The sequence below is a fragment of the Macaca mulatta genome, chromosome 1 (assembly GCF_049350105.2).
Source record: "Macaca mulatta isolate MMU2019108-1 chromosome 1, T2T-MMU8v2.0, whole genome shotgun sequence".
Classification (NCBI taxonomy): Eukaryota; Metazoa; Chordata; class Mammalia; order Primates; family Cercopithecidae; genus Macaca; species Macaca mulatta.
The window spans coordinates 175979046-175998711 of NC_133406.1; the positions used below are offsets into that span (position 1 = coordinate 175979046).

At 38.8% G+C, this 19666-nt stretch overlaps 1 protein-coding gene across 4 annotated transcripts in view; it reads right to left on the minus strand.

Annotated features, from left to right (window-relative positions):
• Positions 1 to 19666, minus strand: part of CACHD1 (cache domain containing 1) — a 226820-nt gene that overhangs the window by 30242 nt on the left and 176912 nt on the right. For all 4 annotated transcript variants that reach the window (XM_028832884.2, XM_015141703.3, XM_077954745.1 and 1 more), the window contains 5 exons: positions 15212 to 15445; positions 10920 to 11069; positions 9336 to 9459; positions 8392 to 8509; positions 4021 to 4189 (listed from right to left, as the gene is read on the minus strand). In XM_028832884.2, the coding sequence (XP_028688717.1) occupies positions 4021 to 4189; positions 8392 to 8509; positions 9336 to 9459; positions 10920 to 11069; positions 15212 to 15445 (795 nt within the window). The remainder of the gene's footprint in view (positions 1 to 4020; positions 4190 to 8391; positions 8510 to 9335; positions 9460 to 10919; positions 11070 to 15211; positions 15446 to 19666) is intronic.

Genomic DNA, 19666 nt, shown 5'->3' on the forward strand with positions numbered 1-19666 from the left:
GTAAAGCAAATGAGTATTAGCTATTATTCATATTAGTAGTATTTAAGAAAGATGGAACAGTGAAATCAATGCAAAAATCAAATAAAAATTACTCAGATGGTGGCAGCAAACTTGACATAAAAGCTTCTAGAAATATAGTAGCTAATGTATACATGTTTCATTATTGGTCTGATCTAACAGGAAAATCCTAGTTCTCTAAGATAAAAATTCTCACAATGAATGTTCTACCATTCAACCTTACAGTATTTTTAAAAGCTTTAGAAAGCATGATCATGTGTCCTATCTCATTTAAACACACAGGGCATCTTCTACTCCTTTTGTTAGTTCTCACACGTCATGTCTTGTCTCCTGGTAGCCTGGTGATCTCTGATTGTGCTGGACATTGTACTTAAAAACTAATCTGTAGAAATAGCTTGAGGCCTAAGAAGATGGGGGATCTTTCTATAGAGAGGATTGCTGTTTCATCCTGTCTGGTGCCACACTGCAAGATGTAGCAGGTGGGGTGTTGGAAACAGTTCCCAATTAGGAGCCAGGATACTGACCTAAGCACTGTGTGACTTCAACCAATCCTATTTTAAAGGCTAATGCTTGAAGTTCCCCAAACCACTCAGATGATAGGAACCCCAAGTCAAGGCCTGATTTAACTTCAGGCCTTCCGCTAAAGATGTAATCTTTTAGAATCTCTGCTAAAAGCATATATGTATGTGGGACTGGGGGTAAAATATATTAGAGTCTCTACCTTTTGTGGACCCTGGATTTGATTTTTGCTTCTCTTCCTTGCCTGCAGTAGCTACTTAAAGCACTGTTTAATTTCACAGCTGTTTCTTCTGGATTGGTAGATATGTGCATCGCAAAAGTGGCTTTGAGTGTTGGCTCTCTCCTCTAGGTTATTATTTTCTCTGAGATTTTTGCCCAGTAATTCCTCTATATTATGTTAGCTCTGATGCTTTACAAGATTGTAATCCAGGATTATGTTTCAATCCAGGAATTTTATTAAATAGTTGTCCTTAGTTGGTTGGGTTAGAATTACCTAGTCTGCCATTCCCGGAAAACATTAAACAATGTTATGTCTCATTTAATTCTGATGGTATCTTCACTGGCTACCCTGGGAGATTATTATTATATTAATTAACCAAAGCAAAGACAACCGAAGGCTCGAAAAGTGCCAAGCAGCATGCTGTGGATTCATGTATATATTCTTTTACAGGCCCTCCATGCAAGGACATGCCAAAAAGAGACAGGGTAGTTCCTGAACTCAAAGAAGTTAGGGTCCAATTGGAATGACAAAGGATAAGGAAAATAGAGAAAAATAACAATGTAAGAATAACACAATAATATAAGAAGTGTCAAAGGCATACATTCACTTCAGAGACAGAAGAGTCGCCATGGGGCTAGAGTAAAGAGAAGGAGAGGTGGCTTGGGCAGTGGGTCTCTTTTGTAGTGACAGAGACTGGCATTTTAGAAAAGCTAGTGCAGTAAGATGAGGTGAGCACAAAGAGAAAGAATCAAGATACAGAACCCAAAGCTTTGTGTCTAGGAGGTAGACATGCTTATTTATACACACATATACATATTTAATTGCCTTAGATTATTTACTCTTAAAAAATTTTTCTTTGTCTCTTTGTGTACCAAGAAAGATGATGTCCTTCCATTAGCTCACTTGAACAAAGGTGACATATATTTAAGACCTGGCCTCTAAACCCCCACATCAATGAAATCAAATGGAAACTTTGCCACTGCTTCCTATATTTCCCATTCCCTTTTTATTGTATTTTAATTACCTTGGTTCATTTTCATTGCCAACTGATCCTAACTAAGATGCCCCTGATTACCTCTCCACCTTGTCCTGGGGCCTTACCATCCAGGTGAGGAAGGGTGGCAAGATCTCCCAGTGAAAGTCAGACACTGGCCTATGGTCTGCTTGTTAATCGTATATAAATAATTAAGTTCATAAACTACATTATCTGAATAATCTCTATGAGACAGTGCTTGCTGTCCAACTGAAATACAATGCAATCCACAGATGTAATTTAAAATTTTCCAGTAGCCACATTAAGAAAAGCAAAGAGTGGCTGGGCACCGTGGTGCCTGTAATCCCAGCACTTTGGGAGGCCAAGGCAGGAGGATCACCTGAGGTGAGGAGTCAAGACCAGCCTGGCCAACATGGTGAAACCCCATCTTTACTAAAAATACAAAAATTAGCTGGGCGTGGTGGCACGCATCTGTAATCCCAGCTAATCAGGGGGCTGAGGCAGGAGAATCACCTGAACTCAGGAGACGGAGGTGGCAGTGAGGCAAGATCGCACCACTGTACTCCAGCCTGGGTGACAAGAGCAAAACTTCCTGTCAAAGTAAAGATAAAAAAAAAAAAAGGCAAAAAGTAGTATTAAATTAATTTTAATAATGTGCTTATAGAATCCAGTATATCCACAATAGCATTATAGTTTTAACATGTCATCAATATAAAAATTAAGTATGAACTTCACACTTACCATATACCTCAATTTGGACGAGCCATATTTAAAGTGCCCAATAGCTACATGTGGCTAGTGGCTGCCATATTGGAAACTGTAGCTTTGAGAGATTATGCAAAGGAAACAAAAAATCTAGGCTTGAGTTTCTTTTTCATCAAGAAAACTATTGTACTTTACTGTCTTAAATTTCAAAACAGTGACCTAATTTTCACCAGCAGTAGCCTGCTCACACAGAACTTAAAAGAGGTATGTACACATTAGCGTTTCAGTAAAGCATTTCTTAAAAATACGAAAATTTTAAACATACTTTTTCGTATAAAAACGAACAAAACCTCAAAGATAAAATAAAAACGAAGAAATATAAAATCCTGCCTTCTTGGATCAATATCACTGGCTCTATCCAAATTGTCAGCACTGCTGGGAGGTATCCCAGAAGAGACCACTTAGTCCAGCCTGCTCTTCTGATCTCATGGTCAGGCAGAACTCTCGAGGATGGAATTTAAGGGAGGAACACAAACACGAGTGCTATCATTTGAAATCTAGGGACTGCAGACTTCTAGCCTTGACTTTATTCCCATTGGTTCCCCTTCTTCTCAGTTGGCCAGTTATGTCATGATTCTTAGTTATTAACTGTTTTGAACCCTAAGTCTTTTCAACAGTGAAAAAGAGAATACCTGTTTTACTGTACTGTGAGTATACTGTGGTTTGGTGACAACATAGATCACGAATGCCTAGTATGTGCCTGGCACATGGCAGAGCAGAGGTGCATGGGTCAAATCTCAGCTTTGCTATATTTTATGTTATCTGGGGGAAAATTATCTTTGGTAAACTCAAATCAATCACACGTCAACTCAGAGGAAAAATAAAAAACATCTGGTATGTAATAAATGTAAATTCCTTTTTGCTTCCTTTGAATTATCTTTGTATTCCTAAGCCCTTTTGAAGATAGGGATCTGTGGTAGATTACTGCTGATATGCTACATAGATTCCTTGGGAGGCCTTTTATTGTTATTCTACCTCACCCCCCCCCAATATCCCCATACTTACATGTTTATCTTTAATGGGCTGTATCTGTGCCTCCCTCTATGGACTTTGGGCTACACTGAAAACTCTGTGCCTAGCACTAGAAGAAAGCTGAAAATGACTAAGAAATGTGAAAGCTGAGTTCTCTTCATAGAGTCTGGGCAAACCCTATTGGTGTAATTTACACTCCAGAGCCCCCCTAGAAGACCAGGCTGAAGTTAAAACTTCACTCAACATCAAACTTGTCTTTTTTCCCTTCCTTGTCCTGTTCTCCTCACTTCCTCACTGCTTTCTCAAAGCCCATCCTGTATAAATCACCAGCACACAAAACCTTGTCTCAGCGTCTGCTAGACGACCTGATTCAAGGCCAGGCTTCAAATTGTCTTCACATTTGTATCCCCAAACCAGCTGACTCTGCAGGCATTCAGTATCTTTTTTTGGGGTGTGGGGTGGATGGTATTCAAAAGGATATTTACAGTGAGCTGCTAAGAGTAAAAACGTGAAGGAAGTGTAAGGGCTTTACCTAGGGTTGCCAGCTGTTTGAAGTGGAGGCAAGCACTGGGCTGGCCCAGGAGATCCAGCCGGTGGTACAGCAGCTTGCTGCTGGGAACAGTGTTGAGGTTCTTCAGTTGTTTCACAGGTATTTCTGGTTGTATCACCACAATACACAGAATAAAGGAAGTGTCTTGTACCTGTAAAAATCAATAAAGAATTTCTAACCTAGAAAATGAGGGTTCCATGGGGACAGGGACTTTGCATACATTATTTTCTGCTGCCTTTATCTTCTATCCTCACATGGAAGGTGTTCATTAAATATATGATGAATGAATGAAGACATGAGGACAGGGTGATAGAAGGTATCTAATTTTATATTTTCTGTTTTCTCTTCTTGTTGAGGAGACTTGGAGTATGTAACAGAAAATCATGGGGCTAACAATAGGATAAGAAAAGAGTCCCTTTGAAACTGTGACCCTAGCCTTTTTTTGCTAATGTGGGTTAATAAGCACAAGCTAGAACAGGACATAATAATACAACATTTATTTCGATTTAGATTTGAAATGCACTTAAAAATACATAATTGGTTTTGCAATAAGTGTTCTGAGAATTGACTATTTTTCAAGCCAGTAGTGAATTCTCACTTTAAAAGGACGGACTGAGGAGCAGCCAATACAGAATCAAGTTCATTCATTCTATTCCAACTACTGCTTTCTCTTGTCCTGGTTGGAAATGACCAACATCACTACTTAAACTCATGAAAAATACAAATCCTATGGCACCCCTGCAGAGTCGGCCTGATTTGTCATTGCAGACCATCATAGGCAAGTGTGCCATAGCTTAAAAAGTAGTCTAATTTATTAAGCTCATATGCAGAAACAGTAGTATTTCCAGATTCACTTTGTGCCTAGAAATGGATGCTTCAACAAAATTTAGTGGGGACAATTCCACCACAGAATCAAAAGCCAATCTACCTAGTTCTAGCCACTTGATAAAGACTTAAAAGTAAAAGAAAGCCAAATTTCTCAATTATTATCCTATTATATTAGAAGAAAGATAGAACCTATTTAAAGATGGTTTATAAATAAATGAAGAGGCTGATGACTAGCAAAATCAGAACTAAAGAACGGTGCCTTATAAAGCAGCTCATGTGATTTACTTAGTGAAGTAAAAGTAAAAGATAAAGGAGAAAATTTTAATAGGTAGGTTAGAGTTAAGTGAAATATAGGATTTGTGAGGATGGTTGCAGACTCTTAAACACAGAAGCAATTTATATCTTCCTGGAATTGCTTTCAAGTACTGCTGGCAAAGATATTCACTTAGATTAATAAATTTAATCCTCTTCCTCCATTCCCCAAATTATAAATTGACAAGGTGCTCTGAAGTGGCATTTACTATTTTCTCTCTTTTCAATCTCACAGTCATCCTTTAAGTTTGTCTTCCTATGTTGTGTGTTCCAAGGAACCAAAAGACAAAACCCTACCAGAATGACTAGAATACAATTTTATAATTGGGTCTATTCTCTAAGAGAAAAATAAAGTTACCGTAAGCTTCTAAAAGTAGCACTTCATAAACAGCTCTTAGGAAAGTGGATTTCAATATAGGTCTTTCTGTCATGTTCTGAGCTGAAAAAAATAGTCTCTACATTAAAAGGAACTCTATTTCTAGAAGAGCTCTCTATGGGTTGGGAGTGGGTTTTTTTCACTGATTATAACATGGGATCCATGTTTTGAAGTGAAGCAGGCCTGTGTAACATGGGAACATGTGAATACCTTCTAATAGTCAGTACTTCTATCAGAGCAAACAGCCTCCTAAAATGCTAAAAAATGCACTTGGGTTACTCAGTGACAGAGTAATCTCTTAATGCTGCTAACACAATCTCTCAAGTTACATTTAAATTAATTCAGCGAAATAATCCCTCAATATCTACTATATCTATGAGTGTTAAGCAGTTTAGCCAATTGTCCTCAGGATAAGCTAACTCTATTTGGATTATATTAGAAGAAACCATTTTATTTTTTAGGACAAGATGAGTTATCTACCCTCCTCCCCAACAAGTAACTAAAGAGATCTTAAAAATATTTGCCCTTATTACTGGGTAACCAGCCTAGCATTTTTTTTTTCAAGTCTCCAATCTCATTATTTATTATCTCCTTAAGTTTTCACTTATAGTGATCTGCTCAACAATTTTAGAACTTGGAGAAAGCTAACACTGCTACCTGAAGTGACTGCATGATTACTACGTCGAATCTGCCTAAGGAGAATAACCAGAATTTACTAGGATCACTGAAAAAAACACAGTAACATTGAGGCTCTTTACTGTACCAAGAAAAAAAAAACACACTAACATTGAGGCTCTTTACTGTACACAGATGCCTACATTTCCTACTTTTCCTTTTAATGCCAACAACCATGAAGATATTTTCCCAGGATGTAACTGAGTTGCTTTCAATCAGAATATGCTGGAGGTAAACAATCTCTAATTTTAAGCACAAAAGTCTGTTTTCTAATTTGATGACTGGTTCACCCTCACTCTTTCTGATATTAAAATTAAATAATTTGTCTTTAAAAATGATATAAACATAAGGGCAGATGGTGCTATCATTCTAAAGAAAAATCTGAAAATGAATCAGTTAAGAGAATTTCAAAATAGGCTTTGACCTTCCTCAAATGTGTATTACCAAACAACAAACTACCAGTAGAATTAGGCTTGTAAACATTAAGTTTCTCAAATAGTTTCATTTATTAATTTGTTTGCTTCATTTGCATTTTAGTAATTGCTACTGCAATAGTGATACTTTAAGAACCAAACAAGAAGGTTGGAAGAGACTCCTGCCTAAATGCATTCTGGCTACTTCCAATTCCTATCTTTCCTGATCCAACTGATAAAGGCACAGACACTGTGTCGAGTTGCTCTTTGACTGTCTGCATCTACCACTAGGCTCGATGCTCTATGAAGGCAGAGAGAGTATCAATCTTCTTTTTCCTTCTTAGTACACAGAAAATGTTCAATAAGTAGTTTGTAAAGGGATGATTACATGAATCTATTTGGAGTCAACAGGTTAAACATCAGATTTGTCCATCCAAGAAAAATCTCATGCATGACTGCATTTTATGTTCAGTGATTAAAATTTGATGATAAAAATAAAAGTCCACTCCCCTTTTGGTCAGTTATGGTATTTAGGGTCTTTCAACAGCACTGCTATGTTAATTGGGAAGGAAGAGGAGAGAAAAAGAAACACAGGTAATGTGAACAGTGTGTGTTAGATCTGCTTTCTCTGTGATTCCTTGAAGCCTGGTGTCTGAATGAATCTGCTAAGAGAAAGCAGAAATGGGTGCCACAAGTTATGGCCAAACTATCGATCTGCTTGTGTTGAACACGAATAATCCAATTTCTAATCTAAGATTTTCTTTTCCTTAGAGAATGTCAGAGGGTACTTATGCTTTCACGTCTCCTTTTAAACTCCTAACCTCCACAATTTGAGTTGAACTGAAAAAATCCAACTGGATGTAATTGAAATGTGCATTAATAGGGGAGTGTTTAGAGAAATTTGGGTCATCCACACAATGCAATACTATATAGCCATTAAAGCCATGTGGGAGCATATATACACACACACACATATATATGCCTGCCATTAAAGCCGTGTGTGAGCATATATACACACAGACATATAAATGCCTGCCATTAAAGCCGTGTGTGAGCGTATATACACACACACACATATATATGCCTGCCATTAAAGCCATGTGTGAGCGTATATACACACACACATATATATGCCTGCCATTAAAGCCGTGTGTGAGCGTATATACACACACACACATATATATGCCTGCCATTAAAGCCGTGTGTGAGTGTATATACACACACACATATATATGCCTGTCTGTATATACACATTTTCTGGAAATTGATCTAAGTGGCTACTTATGGGGAATGGAAAGTTAAAGGAAGGAAGGAAGTGGATAGTTTTGGCGCTATCGTGGCTCACTGCAGCTTCAACCTCTCAGGCTTAACCAATCCTCCTACCTCAACCTCCTGAGTAGCTGGGAATACAGCATGTGTCACCACGTCTGGCTAATTTTTACATTTGTTATAGAGATGGGATTTTGTTATGTTGTCCAGGCTGGGCATAGTTTACTTTCTGCTTTCTATCCTTTTATATGGTGTGATGAATTCATCATGAACAATTATGAGTTTTATAAACAAAAAAGGAAAAAATAATTTTACAACATCTGTGGAATGTCTTCTTTCTCAATCACTTTAAAACTTGGTTAGTCACATTCTGAGACACAATATCAGACCCAAGTGCCACCCCCTTCCTGAGAATTCCCATATGAACAAGAGCACTGCACCCTGTAGCTCTTCAAGCAAAAACAACTTCCTCTCACTCACCATCTTCCAGGCATAGCTAACATTGTAGGCTTCCTTTCCAGTTTCTCTCAGCTTGTTTATGTGCCAAGACAGGGATGAGTTCACAGGGACTGCGATAATCTGGCTGCCCAGAGGGAGGCTGTGTTGGCAAACAGAATTAAGTATTTCAGGCAAAAGATAAAATTAAGCACTTAATTAAAGGCAAGGAAGAAGCTGTGAGCCAATGGCCACCTCCTGATTTTGAATACCAATGAAACTCATCAGTTTTGAAAGAGATAATGTGAGATTTTCAATTTCGTAAAAGCATTATGTCAGCTCTGCATTAAAAACATTCCTTACTCTCCATCCTTGCTCCCCAACTCTAATTCTTTCCAGAGACTAACTTGTCTCAAATCGCTCAGTCGTTAATTTTCAACCAATGAGCACAAAGACTCATTCCTCTACAGGTTACCATCTGCCAAAATAATGTATCACAGTTGGAAAAAAATCCAATCTGTTTTTTATTTTAAGAAAAAACAATGTATAAGATTGTGCTGTCCACTTGGAATGGATGCTACTTTGCCAGGCTATTTTTTGGCAAATGCAACAAAGCTGGTCCTCAACTTAGCCTTTTATTTTGCCAACATTTTTCAATTTGGTATCATTGGAACTTTTTTTTGAAAATGAGATGAAATATATCTGATTTTACAATGAAAGTCAATGTGAACACAGAATTTGATTTACAAGACATTATCCTCAAATGATAGTTCCAAGAGACCTTATCTGTGATACAAAGTGAGCAAAATCTTGGGTGCTATTCTTATGGAAACATTACTGAGAATACTTTTGATAACATTAAAATAATTTATACACTTGTGTTACACTTTATAGTAAATACTCGTATTTACTATACGAGTATTACTATGGGCTTTGATGGGTCCCATTCTCAGGGAAAAAGAATCCTATGACCCTCACCTTTTTCTTACCTGAGGATATTTTGCCGAACTAATTCAAATTTTGGAATATTTTCATAATGTATGATGTCAGTATGAAGTGGGGGCTCTGATAATAAATATGGCCTGGTAAGAGATGGGTGCATAAGTGTATATCCTGCAATAAGAAAACAAAATGCATGTTAATAAGAAACATGTTGTAGGAAGTTCTGAATCACTGTTTTGAAATATGGGGTACTCTGGGCTGGCTGCCCAATATTCAACTTCTCATTGTGCAACTCACCAGTCCAATAAAAACTGAACCTGTTTTATATGTGCTTATATAAAACTCTTGCAGCGTGGAAAGATGTCTTAAATTATCAAACATCCGTCTAATCAAGAGTATTTTGGAGGTATTGGTTGTTTCGTTGTTTCTAATCTACCACATAAATCTTAAGTAAATCTAAGATAACAATTTAGTAAAAAAAAAAAAAAAAAAAAAGATCCAAAGGATGACATTTTTTTTTTTGTTTCTTTAACTTCTTTTAACTTTTTAACTTCAGGGGTACATGTGCATGTTTATTATATAGGTAAGCCTGTGTCGTGGGGGTTTGTTGTACAGATTATTTTGTGATCCAGGTACTAAGCATAGTACCCAATAGTTTTTTTTTGTGCTCCTCTCCCTTGTCCCTCTTTCCACCCTTAGGTAGCCTCAGTGTCTGTTGTCCTCCTCTTTGTGTCCAGGTGTTCTCATCATTTAGCTCTCACTTATAAGTGAGAACACGCAGTATATGGTTTTCTGTTCCTGAGTTAGTTTGCTAAGGATAATGGCCCCCAGCTCCATCTATGATCCTGCAAAGGACATGATCTCATTCTTTTTTAAATGGCTGCATAGTATTTCATATGTACCACATTTTCTTTATCCAGTCTACCACTGAGGGGCATTTAGGGTGATTCCATGTCTTAGCTATTGTGAATAGCACTGCAATGAACATACAGGTGTCTTTATGATAGACCGATTTACATTTCTTTGGGGGTGTGTGTGTGTGTATATATATACATCCAGTAATGGGATTGCTGGGTCGAATGGTAATTCTGTTTTCATCTCTTTGAGGAATCATCACACTGCTTTCCACAATGGCTGACCTAATTTACATTCCCACCAAGAGTGTTCAAGTGTCCCCTTTTCTTGGCAACCTCGCCAGCATCTGCTATTTTTTGACTTTTTAATAATAGGCATTCTGACAGGTGTAGGATGGTATCTCACTGTGGTTTGGATTTGCATTTCTCCAATGATCAGGGATACTGAGATTGTTTTCATAGGCTTGTTGGCTGCATTATTTCTTCTTTTGAAAAGTATCTGTTCATGTCAAAGGATGATATTCAATGTATCATTCAATCCTCCAGTCTAACTTCCTGATTTACAAATAACTGTTCCCTACCCCTCAAAGAACGTAGAAACACATGTGTAATTTGGAGATCCACTCTGCCATCTTTATGGTGTTCTACTACAAATGAGCAATCTTAGTCACAATGCTCTTTACACTACAATTTTTCTATTTTGTTTGGAGAATATCTATACCTTATTTTCTTTAGGTTTCTAAAAAGTATTCTTAGGATGAACATTTAGCAGGTTACCTTTGTCGTCTATGAGAAAAGTATAGGAAGCCAAAGAGTCTTGGTAATACGTCACGTCTTCAAGAATATAAGCCAGATTCACATCCACACCTACAATTCCCAGAAGTAGGTTTCCAAAATAACAGGGTTTACTCACAGTCATTATCAAACCTATGGGTTAAAAACAAAATAAATCTAAAGAATAGCAGAGAAGGAATTGGACAAAGACTGGCACTGTGCTCCGGTGAATCATGAAGGCTTCTACCAGCTGTCTCAATTTTGTTTGGAAGAAAAGTTTCCCATGTGGTCCAGTAATCAAGCACTGCCTTTGCAGACAGCGTAATAAATGAGTTAGAGTGGGAGGGAAAGAGCGATCTTTGGCAGCTCAGATAGCGCAGTTAATTCAAATGGAAGCAATTTCTATGTTTTCCACTACTTTTTCACCTAAAAAGATAAGACATTCCAGATCAGTGCAAAACATCAGCAGCACTAAATACATTTTTTCTATTTCGTGAAGTAGGTAGATTCAGCTGAACTTGAAAGATCAATGGACAATGAATCTAAAAACTGTACTTATAGTCCAGCTGTACCCCTTTTGTATTGTACAGGTGACATCGGATATAACTTCTCCGAGCCTTGGTTCACACATCTGTTTATTTTTTTTTATTTTAATATTTCGAGATGAGGTCTTACTCTGTCACCCAGGTTGGAATGCAGTGGTGCGATCATAGCTCATGGTGGCCTCAACTGCCTGGGCTCAAGTGATCCTCCCTCCTCAGCCTCCCAAGTAGCTGGGATTATGGGGATGAGCCAATGTGCCTGGCTCATACACCTGTTTAAAGGATACAGCATTAACTGCTTTACTGATTTCTAGGAAATGTTAGATCAAAAGAGACTATAGATAAACGAATGCTTAATATTATTACTATACCCCATTAATGCATCCTTTAAAGAAAGGTGAAAACAAGGGGAAAAAATCTTAGAAAGGTACAGTATCTGAACATACAGAACTTCAAGTAGCTGAAGGAAGAATTAAGTTTCCAAAGGAATGTATTTCCAGTCATTCAGGCCAGGAGTTCCTACATTTTTATGTAAGGGTTCAAACAGGAAATATTTCAGGCTTTGTGGGCTACACAGTCTCTAGTGCATAATTTTTCCTTCTTTTTTTTTTTTAATAACCTTTTCAAAATATAAAGACCGTATTTAGGTAATAGGCCATGAAAAACAACAACAACAACAATAATAGGATAACTAGGGAAAGGGCAAAGCACACAGGAGGAAAATGCAGAAACAGAGTGTGCTGATGGTGGGTCAATGCATGGCCCTGAGATCGAGACACCTGGTTTCTCCTCGTGGCTTCCCTGCTGAGTTTGGTAAGTTGTGCTATGTCTTGGAATGAGTCTCTCCATATATCAGATGGGGTGCGGGGGTGAGATAAAATGATCTTTACGATCCCCAACAATTATACAACCCTATGGCTCTAAAGAAAACTCTAAACAAAAAGATGGATTGTTTATCTTTATCTTGATTTTGTGTTTTCCTGTGCTTGATGTCATGTTGATGTCTATCAGCCTATCAGAAAGCCATTCTTCTAGAAACAGCCAGCAAAGGGATTAAACACTCCTGAAGGCTTCTACAAAGAATGAGCTTCTACACAGAGAATTGCATATGATGTCCACTTGAGGTATTATCGAGTTGCTATGGTTGCATAGGCCAACTAAATGCATCATTTGGTAAGAAGAAGTGGACACATCACTGAAAAAGCTTCTGAAGTCATGCAACGGGTCTCTATTTTGGTTTCAAAAGCATTTTTTTAAGCAGTTCATATTTAGAATGCTATCTGTTTTAAAACGTTTTAAAATAACAGGTATTTAAGAAGGTTTTAGAAATGCATTTTGGAGAAGGTTTTTCCCAGGTCTCCCAGGATAAATAGCTTGTAGGCGGCAGGAGCAGGCTGAGAGGACCAGCATAGAGACAGAGGTCACAATCTGCCCGCCACAATCCCCTGAGCTTTAGTCTAGGATTAAAGCCACTTTCATAGATCAGTAAAGTACAACAGAAATACTCAGGGACTGAGATGCCTGTTCGCTTCAAATTTCTATTCTCCTCTGGACAGGTTGAGAACAAAGTCTTAAAAAAGAAACACAATCTTACTTTTCAATTATCAACTGGGACAGAAGACTCTTGATCCCATTATGGCAAATAAAGTATGCTAAGCTCCTGTTATACTGACAAAATCCTCAATCACTCTCTCTGCTTTAACCTAAAGCACATAGATTTACTATTTAAAAAGAAATATGTTCAGTAACTGATATTTTAATCTGTGTAGGTTTTGAACTACAGTCACATAAACATGGGTTTCCCTAGAATCAAGCCTTATGTCATGGAGTTCGAGGATGTGTCACTCAATAATTCTAGGGACTGAAAAGACAGACACACTCCAGCAGAGGAATTCAATAGGTCTGTGAACCAATCACTGAAATCCACGGCACAGGATTCATAACACAGGCCCCAAGGAGTAAAATTTGGATGGTATCAGGCAACAGGTGGCCCAATTTCTACATGTGATTTAGTTTAAAGCATTCAGGGTAAATCCAGCTCTCTGGATTTAGGAGGGAGTCCCACCCTACCTGATACCACTATTGATAATAGAATTTGGCTATATAAACTTCTGAGTTTGTGAAAAACTGGATTTCTACATCTTTTGTCCCTTTCACACAGTATTAACAGGAATTACTGATTTGCCTTTCTCTTCTCAGACTTACAAGCTTACTGAGGGTAGGAGGTGAGCCTCACTCATCACTGCCTGGCACAATGCTTGGCTGGCACTCAGTAATGTAGGCTACATGCATAAAAGGTAACTTGGATTTAAGACTTCATGTTTTCACTAAAAAGGGAAATAACCTTGTCTAAAAGTGGAAGTTTCTATTCTATATACATGTGTAGGCCCTGACAGTAATAGGAGTGATTTTAAAAAGTGAGGCTGAGCATGGTGGCCCACACCTGCACTTTAGGAGGCAAAGGTGGGAGGATTGCTTGAGGCCAGGGGGTAGAGGCTGCAGTGAACTATGATCACGCCACTGCACTCCGGCCTGGGTGAGAGGGAGAGGCCCTAGCTCTTTAAAAATAAAAATTGAGATATAACGGCAGTTGGCTTATTTCTTCCTTATAGAAAGAGAATGTCTACCTAGTTTCTAGAAAACACCTTCTCTATAGGCTTGTTACTTTTTACATGAGTTTAAAAAAAAATTCATATTTGTGAATTCATATTTGTTAGTTCCTAGCTAACAAAACATAAATATAATATCTCAAATGGCAATGGTGCCTGTCTGGCTAATAATTAGCTACTTCTTCAATTTTCTTCTCTGTCAAGGAAGGAGAGAGGGGAGGATACAGAGAAAAGCGTGGAGGAGGGAAAGAACGTGGAGAAGTAAAAGAAAAAGATCACGCGTTTACTGAAAATATACTGTTAGGCATTGTTCTAGATGTTTTATTATTATTGCATTTAATCTTCACAACTGCCTTGAGAGAAATGTTGTATTTTCTGTTATATTTTCCAGATTCTATTTCATAGGTCAGGAAATTGAATCCTGTGAAGGTTCAGTACTTTACTCAACATCCTGTTATGGGTAACTTAGGCATCAGGATGATGGCGACGCTGATGTTAGTAATAATAACAATGACAACAACAAAGGTAAAATACATTTAGTAAATGAAATAAAAACAGTAATTATAATTGAATGGTATGCCGGTCATGTGTTATCATTTATTTTATAATATCTAGGTAATCCTAGATTAACTAGATAATGACAGGTCATATATGTTATCTAGTTAATCCTAATCTGAAAGATTTACTATCCCATTTTACAGGTGACCAAATGGAGAATTAACACCATTAAATAACTTACCAAGGACAACACCTCAAGTGGAAGAGTGGAATTTGAAAGCCCATATGAGGCCAGGCCCGTGTTTGTGCCATGATACCGCGTTGCCTTGTCTCAGGCTGAATCCTCGGCACTTCTGAGTTTCATTCCCCATGTGCCATGATATAAAGCTACTCTTTAGTCCTAAGTCACAAACTTTTGGATATTTGAGAATCCTCACATAGCCTCCCCAGAGGAAACATCCACTTTGTGTACTCTGGCCAGGGTAATAAGGAAGAACCTGGGCTGGGGATTTCTGCTGTACAATGCAGAACTATAGGACAGGTGGCAGGGGTGCTAAGAAATCCTATGATCCTGAGAAAGAGGCACCCATTTCTATCCACCCAATTATTTTCCCCTTCCTTTAACAGGAAGTCTATCCAAACTCACCATCTCCCATCTCATCAGAGAAGGGGAGGCTGAAGACGGCTTCATCAATCATCCGGTTGGGAAGGTTTGTGTAGAACCTGCCCACTGTGGTCTCCAGGTTGCTCAACTGGTTCAGCACCATCATGCTGCCCTTAATCACAGGCAAGGCCGTCCGGTCTGGCACACCGTACTTCCCTGAATTCTGTTCAGCTAGATCCCTCAGAAAAGCCAGTTCTTTCAAACCAGTCACCCCATCTAAAATGGAAAGCCGAGAGAAGACCACGGAAAGCAAAATGGTTTATATTCATTCAACCTCTTGCCATTTAGATCAAATACAGGCATGGATGAGGTCTTGTAATACCAAAGGGGTTTTTGCAGAGACCGCGTGGACTCTGGACACAAATACCAGTTCCTGCTGAGGAAACAAAGCCTGAGGCATGGTCTTCCCTGAGATAGTCAAGAGGGGAAAGGGACTCTTCACAGGGCAATGATGAAAAACATATGCGTAAATAAAGGAGTCCCATTCAGTAAGAATGTGTTCTCCCCATAAGTTAATTATAAAATGAAAATTCATTTCTGCATTTAATATTTAAAAAGAAAAGTAATAATTAACACATCTGCATTTAATTTAATGTAGTAGATGAAACCATAAGAGTTTTAAAGGATAGAGGTTTATCCTTTCATTCCTTACTTCTTCACCTATAAAACCACTTGCCAAAGTCTCATGCAACTAAATGAAAGAATTATGGACTGCATTTACTGATGCTTCCAAACCCTGTTTCTTTAAGCTCATTTTAATTATAAACATATTCATACTTGATATTAAGATAATACTGAATTTGATTTATTTAATATAATTTTTTTACATTTAGAGGGTTTTGAAAACTTTGTACAAAATTTAGGCATACTGGGAATGTATTGTTCTACAACATCTGTAATTTATAGCACAAAAATAAATGTAATACTTTTTTTTTTTTAGTTTGCTATTGTTGGAACATAGTCAAAAGGATTAGAAACTGATTGCATATGGGCACTGTTGTAAACGAATTCAAAATGATTTCAGCCACTATTGAGGTTCTACCACTTCATTTTAAAAAGGTTTTGTCTCATGTTCCTGAAGATTTCAATAGCAAACCATGAACTATTCAGTCATTAAAAAGAATCTGAAGCTTTCATGGTTCATCTACCACATACGTCTTTAGCATTTCTACATAGAGAGTGTACATACTTCTAGCACTGGAAGTCCACTTCTAAAATCATGGCAGAATAAAATGAAAATTAATTTCTTTCCCCCACCCCCTACCTTTTTTTTTTTTTTGAGACAGAGTTTCCTTCTGTCACCCAGGCTGGAATGCAGTGGCGCAATCTTCGCTCACTGCAACCTCCACCTCCTAGGTTCAAGCAATTCTCATGCCTCAGCCTCCCAAGTAGCTGGGATTACAGGTATACACCACCATGCCTGGCTATTTTTTTTTGGATTTTTGGTAAAGATGGCATTTCACCATGTTGACCAGGCTGGCTTCGAACTTCGGGCCTCAAGTGATCTGCCCCTCTTATCTCCCAAACTGCTGGGATTACAGGCGTCAGCCACCATGCCTGGCCTATCATTTATTTCTTAAAACACATTATATTTAAATAAACTTGACTTTTGCTCCACACATGCAATACTAAAGGAAAGGAAAAAATATCTGGGCCAAATTAAGTCAGAATCAGATTATTGTTCCCTTTGCATGGCACAGAGCTGAGATGGAGGGTGAGGGGTACACTCCAGAGTAAAAGTTAACACCAAAGACACGATTGGTACCTGACCTTATATCCTTGAGAAGCTCACAGAAGTAAAACAATAAAAGAAGAAAACTCAAGCAATAAATAAATTTCCCTTCTTTGTCATGTACTGCTTGAGTCAATCAAAATGTAAAAGAAAAGTGACAAACAAGAATATCTACTAGGCAAAGAAGAGTAGCATGGGATGGAAGGTTATGGAGGATTGAGTATGAGGTGTTACTCCATCATGAGATTTTATGCAGCAGTGGCGGTAGGTCAGTAGGGTGGCTGATTGGTAAGTACGCTGGGTTGCCTATTATCAACATGGTCATGCTAGAAACTACATTTCCCAGGATCCTCTTCTCTAGTATGCTACCAGATTAAAAGTGCAAAACGTGAGGGCTATATTGCGAGATTTGGGGGACAAAGAAAGAAGTGGTGAGAGACAGACACTGAGGGGCCAGAATGCTCCAGTTTGTCCTACTCTTCTCTGTGTTCAGCTACCTTTCCCAGCTGCTGACCTGCTCACTGATAGCAACCCCAGGCATGTTCCAGATGCTTCACTGAGCATGCACGGGGGCCGGCAGCAACAAAAAGCCAACATCCTTCCATGGACTTCTACACCAGGTCTCCTAAGTGGTCTTCTGTGTTCCTAGCTTCCAGACTTCTCAGACTTCCCAGCAGGCCCCAACTTGGTTACTAAACTTTCTGAGATGTCAACTCCCCATTTTGGGTCTTTCATTTTTTTTTTTTTTTCCCACAATTTCTCCCAGTTTCTCCCACAATTGTGTGTATTCTAATTCTGACAATAAACTCTTTTTTAAATTTAATTTTTATGGGTACATAGCAGGTGTATATATTTATGGTATACATGCGATGTTTTGATACAGGTGTTCAATGTGTAATAATTATAGCAGAGTAATTGAGGTATGAACCACCGCAATCATTTATCATTTCTTTGTACTATTAGGAACATAAAACTTCTACTGTATTAGTTATTTTAAAATATATAATAAATTACTATTGACTACAGTCACCCTGTTATATTATCAAATACTATATCTTATTCATTCTATCTATTTTTGTTAGATAGAATGTAACCATTACCAATCAATACCCATTAACCATTTCCAATCCCCCCAACTTCACTGGTACCCTTCCCAGTCTCTCATCCCCAGTAGTTCAAGTGTTTTATTTATTTTATTTTTATTTTATTTTTTGAGACAGAGTCTTACTCTACTGCCTAGGCTGGAGTGCAGTGGTGCCATCTTGGCTCACTGCAACCTTTGCCTCCCAGGTTCAAGCGACTCTTGTGCCTCAGCCTCCTGAGTAGCTGGGAATACAGGCATAGGTCACCACACTTGGCTAATTTCTGTATTTTAGTAGAGATGGGGATTCACCATGTTGGCCAGTCTGGTCTCGGACTCCTAACCTCAGGTGATCGGCCTGCCTCGGCATCCCAAAGTGCTGGGATTACAGGTGTGAGCCACTGAGCCTGGCCCAAGTATTTTAATTTTTAGCTGACAACAAATTCTTTATTCCAAGGTTCTCTTAGTCAATCTGTGTCCCTATTTGTAAGTAAGGTAAGTGTGTGTACTCTAGTGAACCACACGTAGAAACAGCATTCTGAGAAGGAAAGAGAAAACTGGCAGTGAGGATGTGTGTCTGGTTAGATTAAACGAGGAAAGATAAGAGAAAAGGATGCTGAGATGGAAATAACTAGAGATTCTAAAGTATGGAATTACTGGAACACAGAAAGTGTGTAAGAGACTCTGGTTGAAGAATTTAGGACCAGTGAAGGAATGGGTGGCAGCAAGGAAGTAAGGAAGCATCTGCCTGGGCAGACCTTCAAATCTAATGGAAGAGAAGCAATCCCTTCCTTTTGGGCCTCCTTACTCCTCTTCTATTGAATTCCATTCATCTTCTGTGTCTACCTATCTTCCTCACTGGGTCATAAGCATCTCGCAGACAGGAACTTTGCATAATACAGCTCTGAAACCTCAGTACCCTATGTTGTACATGGTAGGTGGTCAGTAAATTTTATTTTCCTCCCTTCCTCCTTTTCTCCCTCCCTTCCTACTTCTCATGAATGAAAGAAGCCAACACAAAAGAGAAAAGAGCAACAGGTGATCAGAGATGACACTGACGGGCATGTGCCCAGGCATCCTCACTCACCTCACCTGCGTTCAGTCCTGTGCTAAGCGCTCAGAATGCAAAGAAAACTAAGACATAGTTCATGCCTGAGAAGTTCACATTCTTGTGGAAAGTGGAGGCGGGAGAGAGAGAGGACAGTACGTGAGCACCTTACTACAGTAAAATGGGATACATGCTTATCAGAATTAGGCACAAGGTGCCAGGGGACAAAGAGGACTGGACAGAGATCTGGGCCTGGATGGCAGAGCTCCACCTCTGAGCTATGCTGTCTGAGAGAGGAAACCATATAAGCTTTCATAAACTCCTTTCACTGGCTTTGAGGACCCATTCTTTTTTTTTTGTTTTTGGAGACGAGTCTTGCTTTGTCGCCCAGGCTGGAGTACAGCCGCGCGATCTCGGCTCACTGCAAGCTCCGCCTCCCGGGTTCACGCCATTCTCCCGCCTCAGCCTCCTGAGTAGCTGGGACTACAGGCGCCCACCACCATGCCCGGCTAATTTTTTTGTATTTTTAGCAGAGACAGGGTTTCACCGTGTTAGCCAGGATGGTCTCGATCTCCT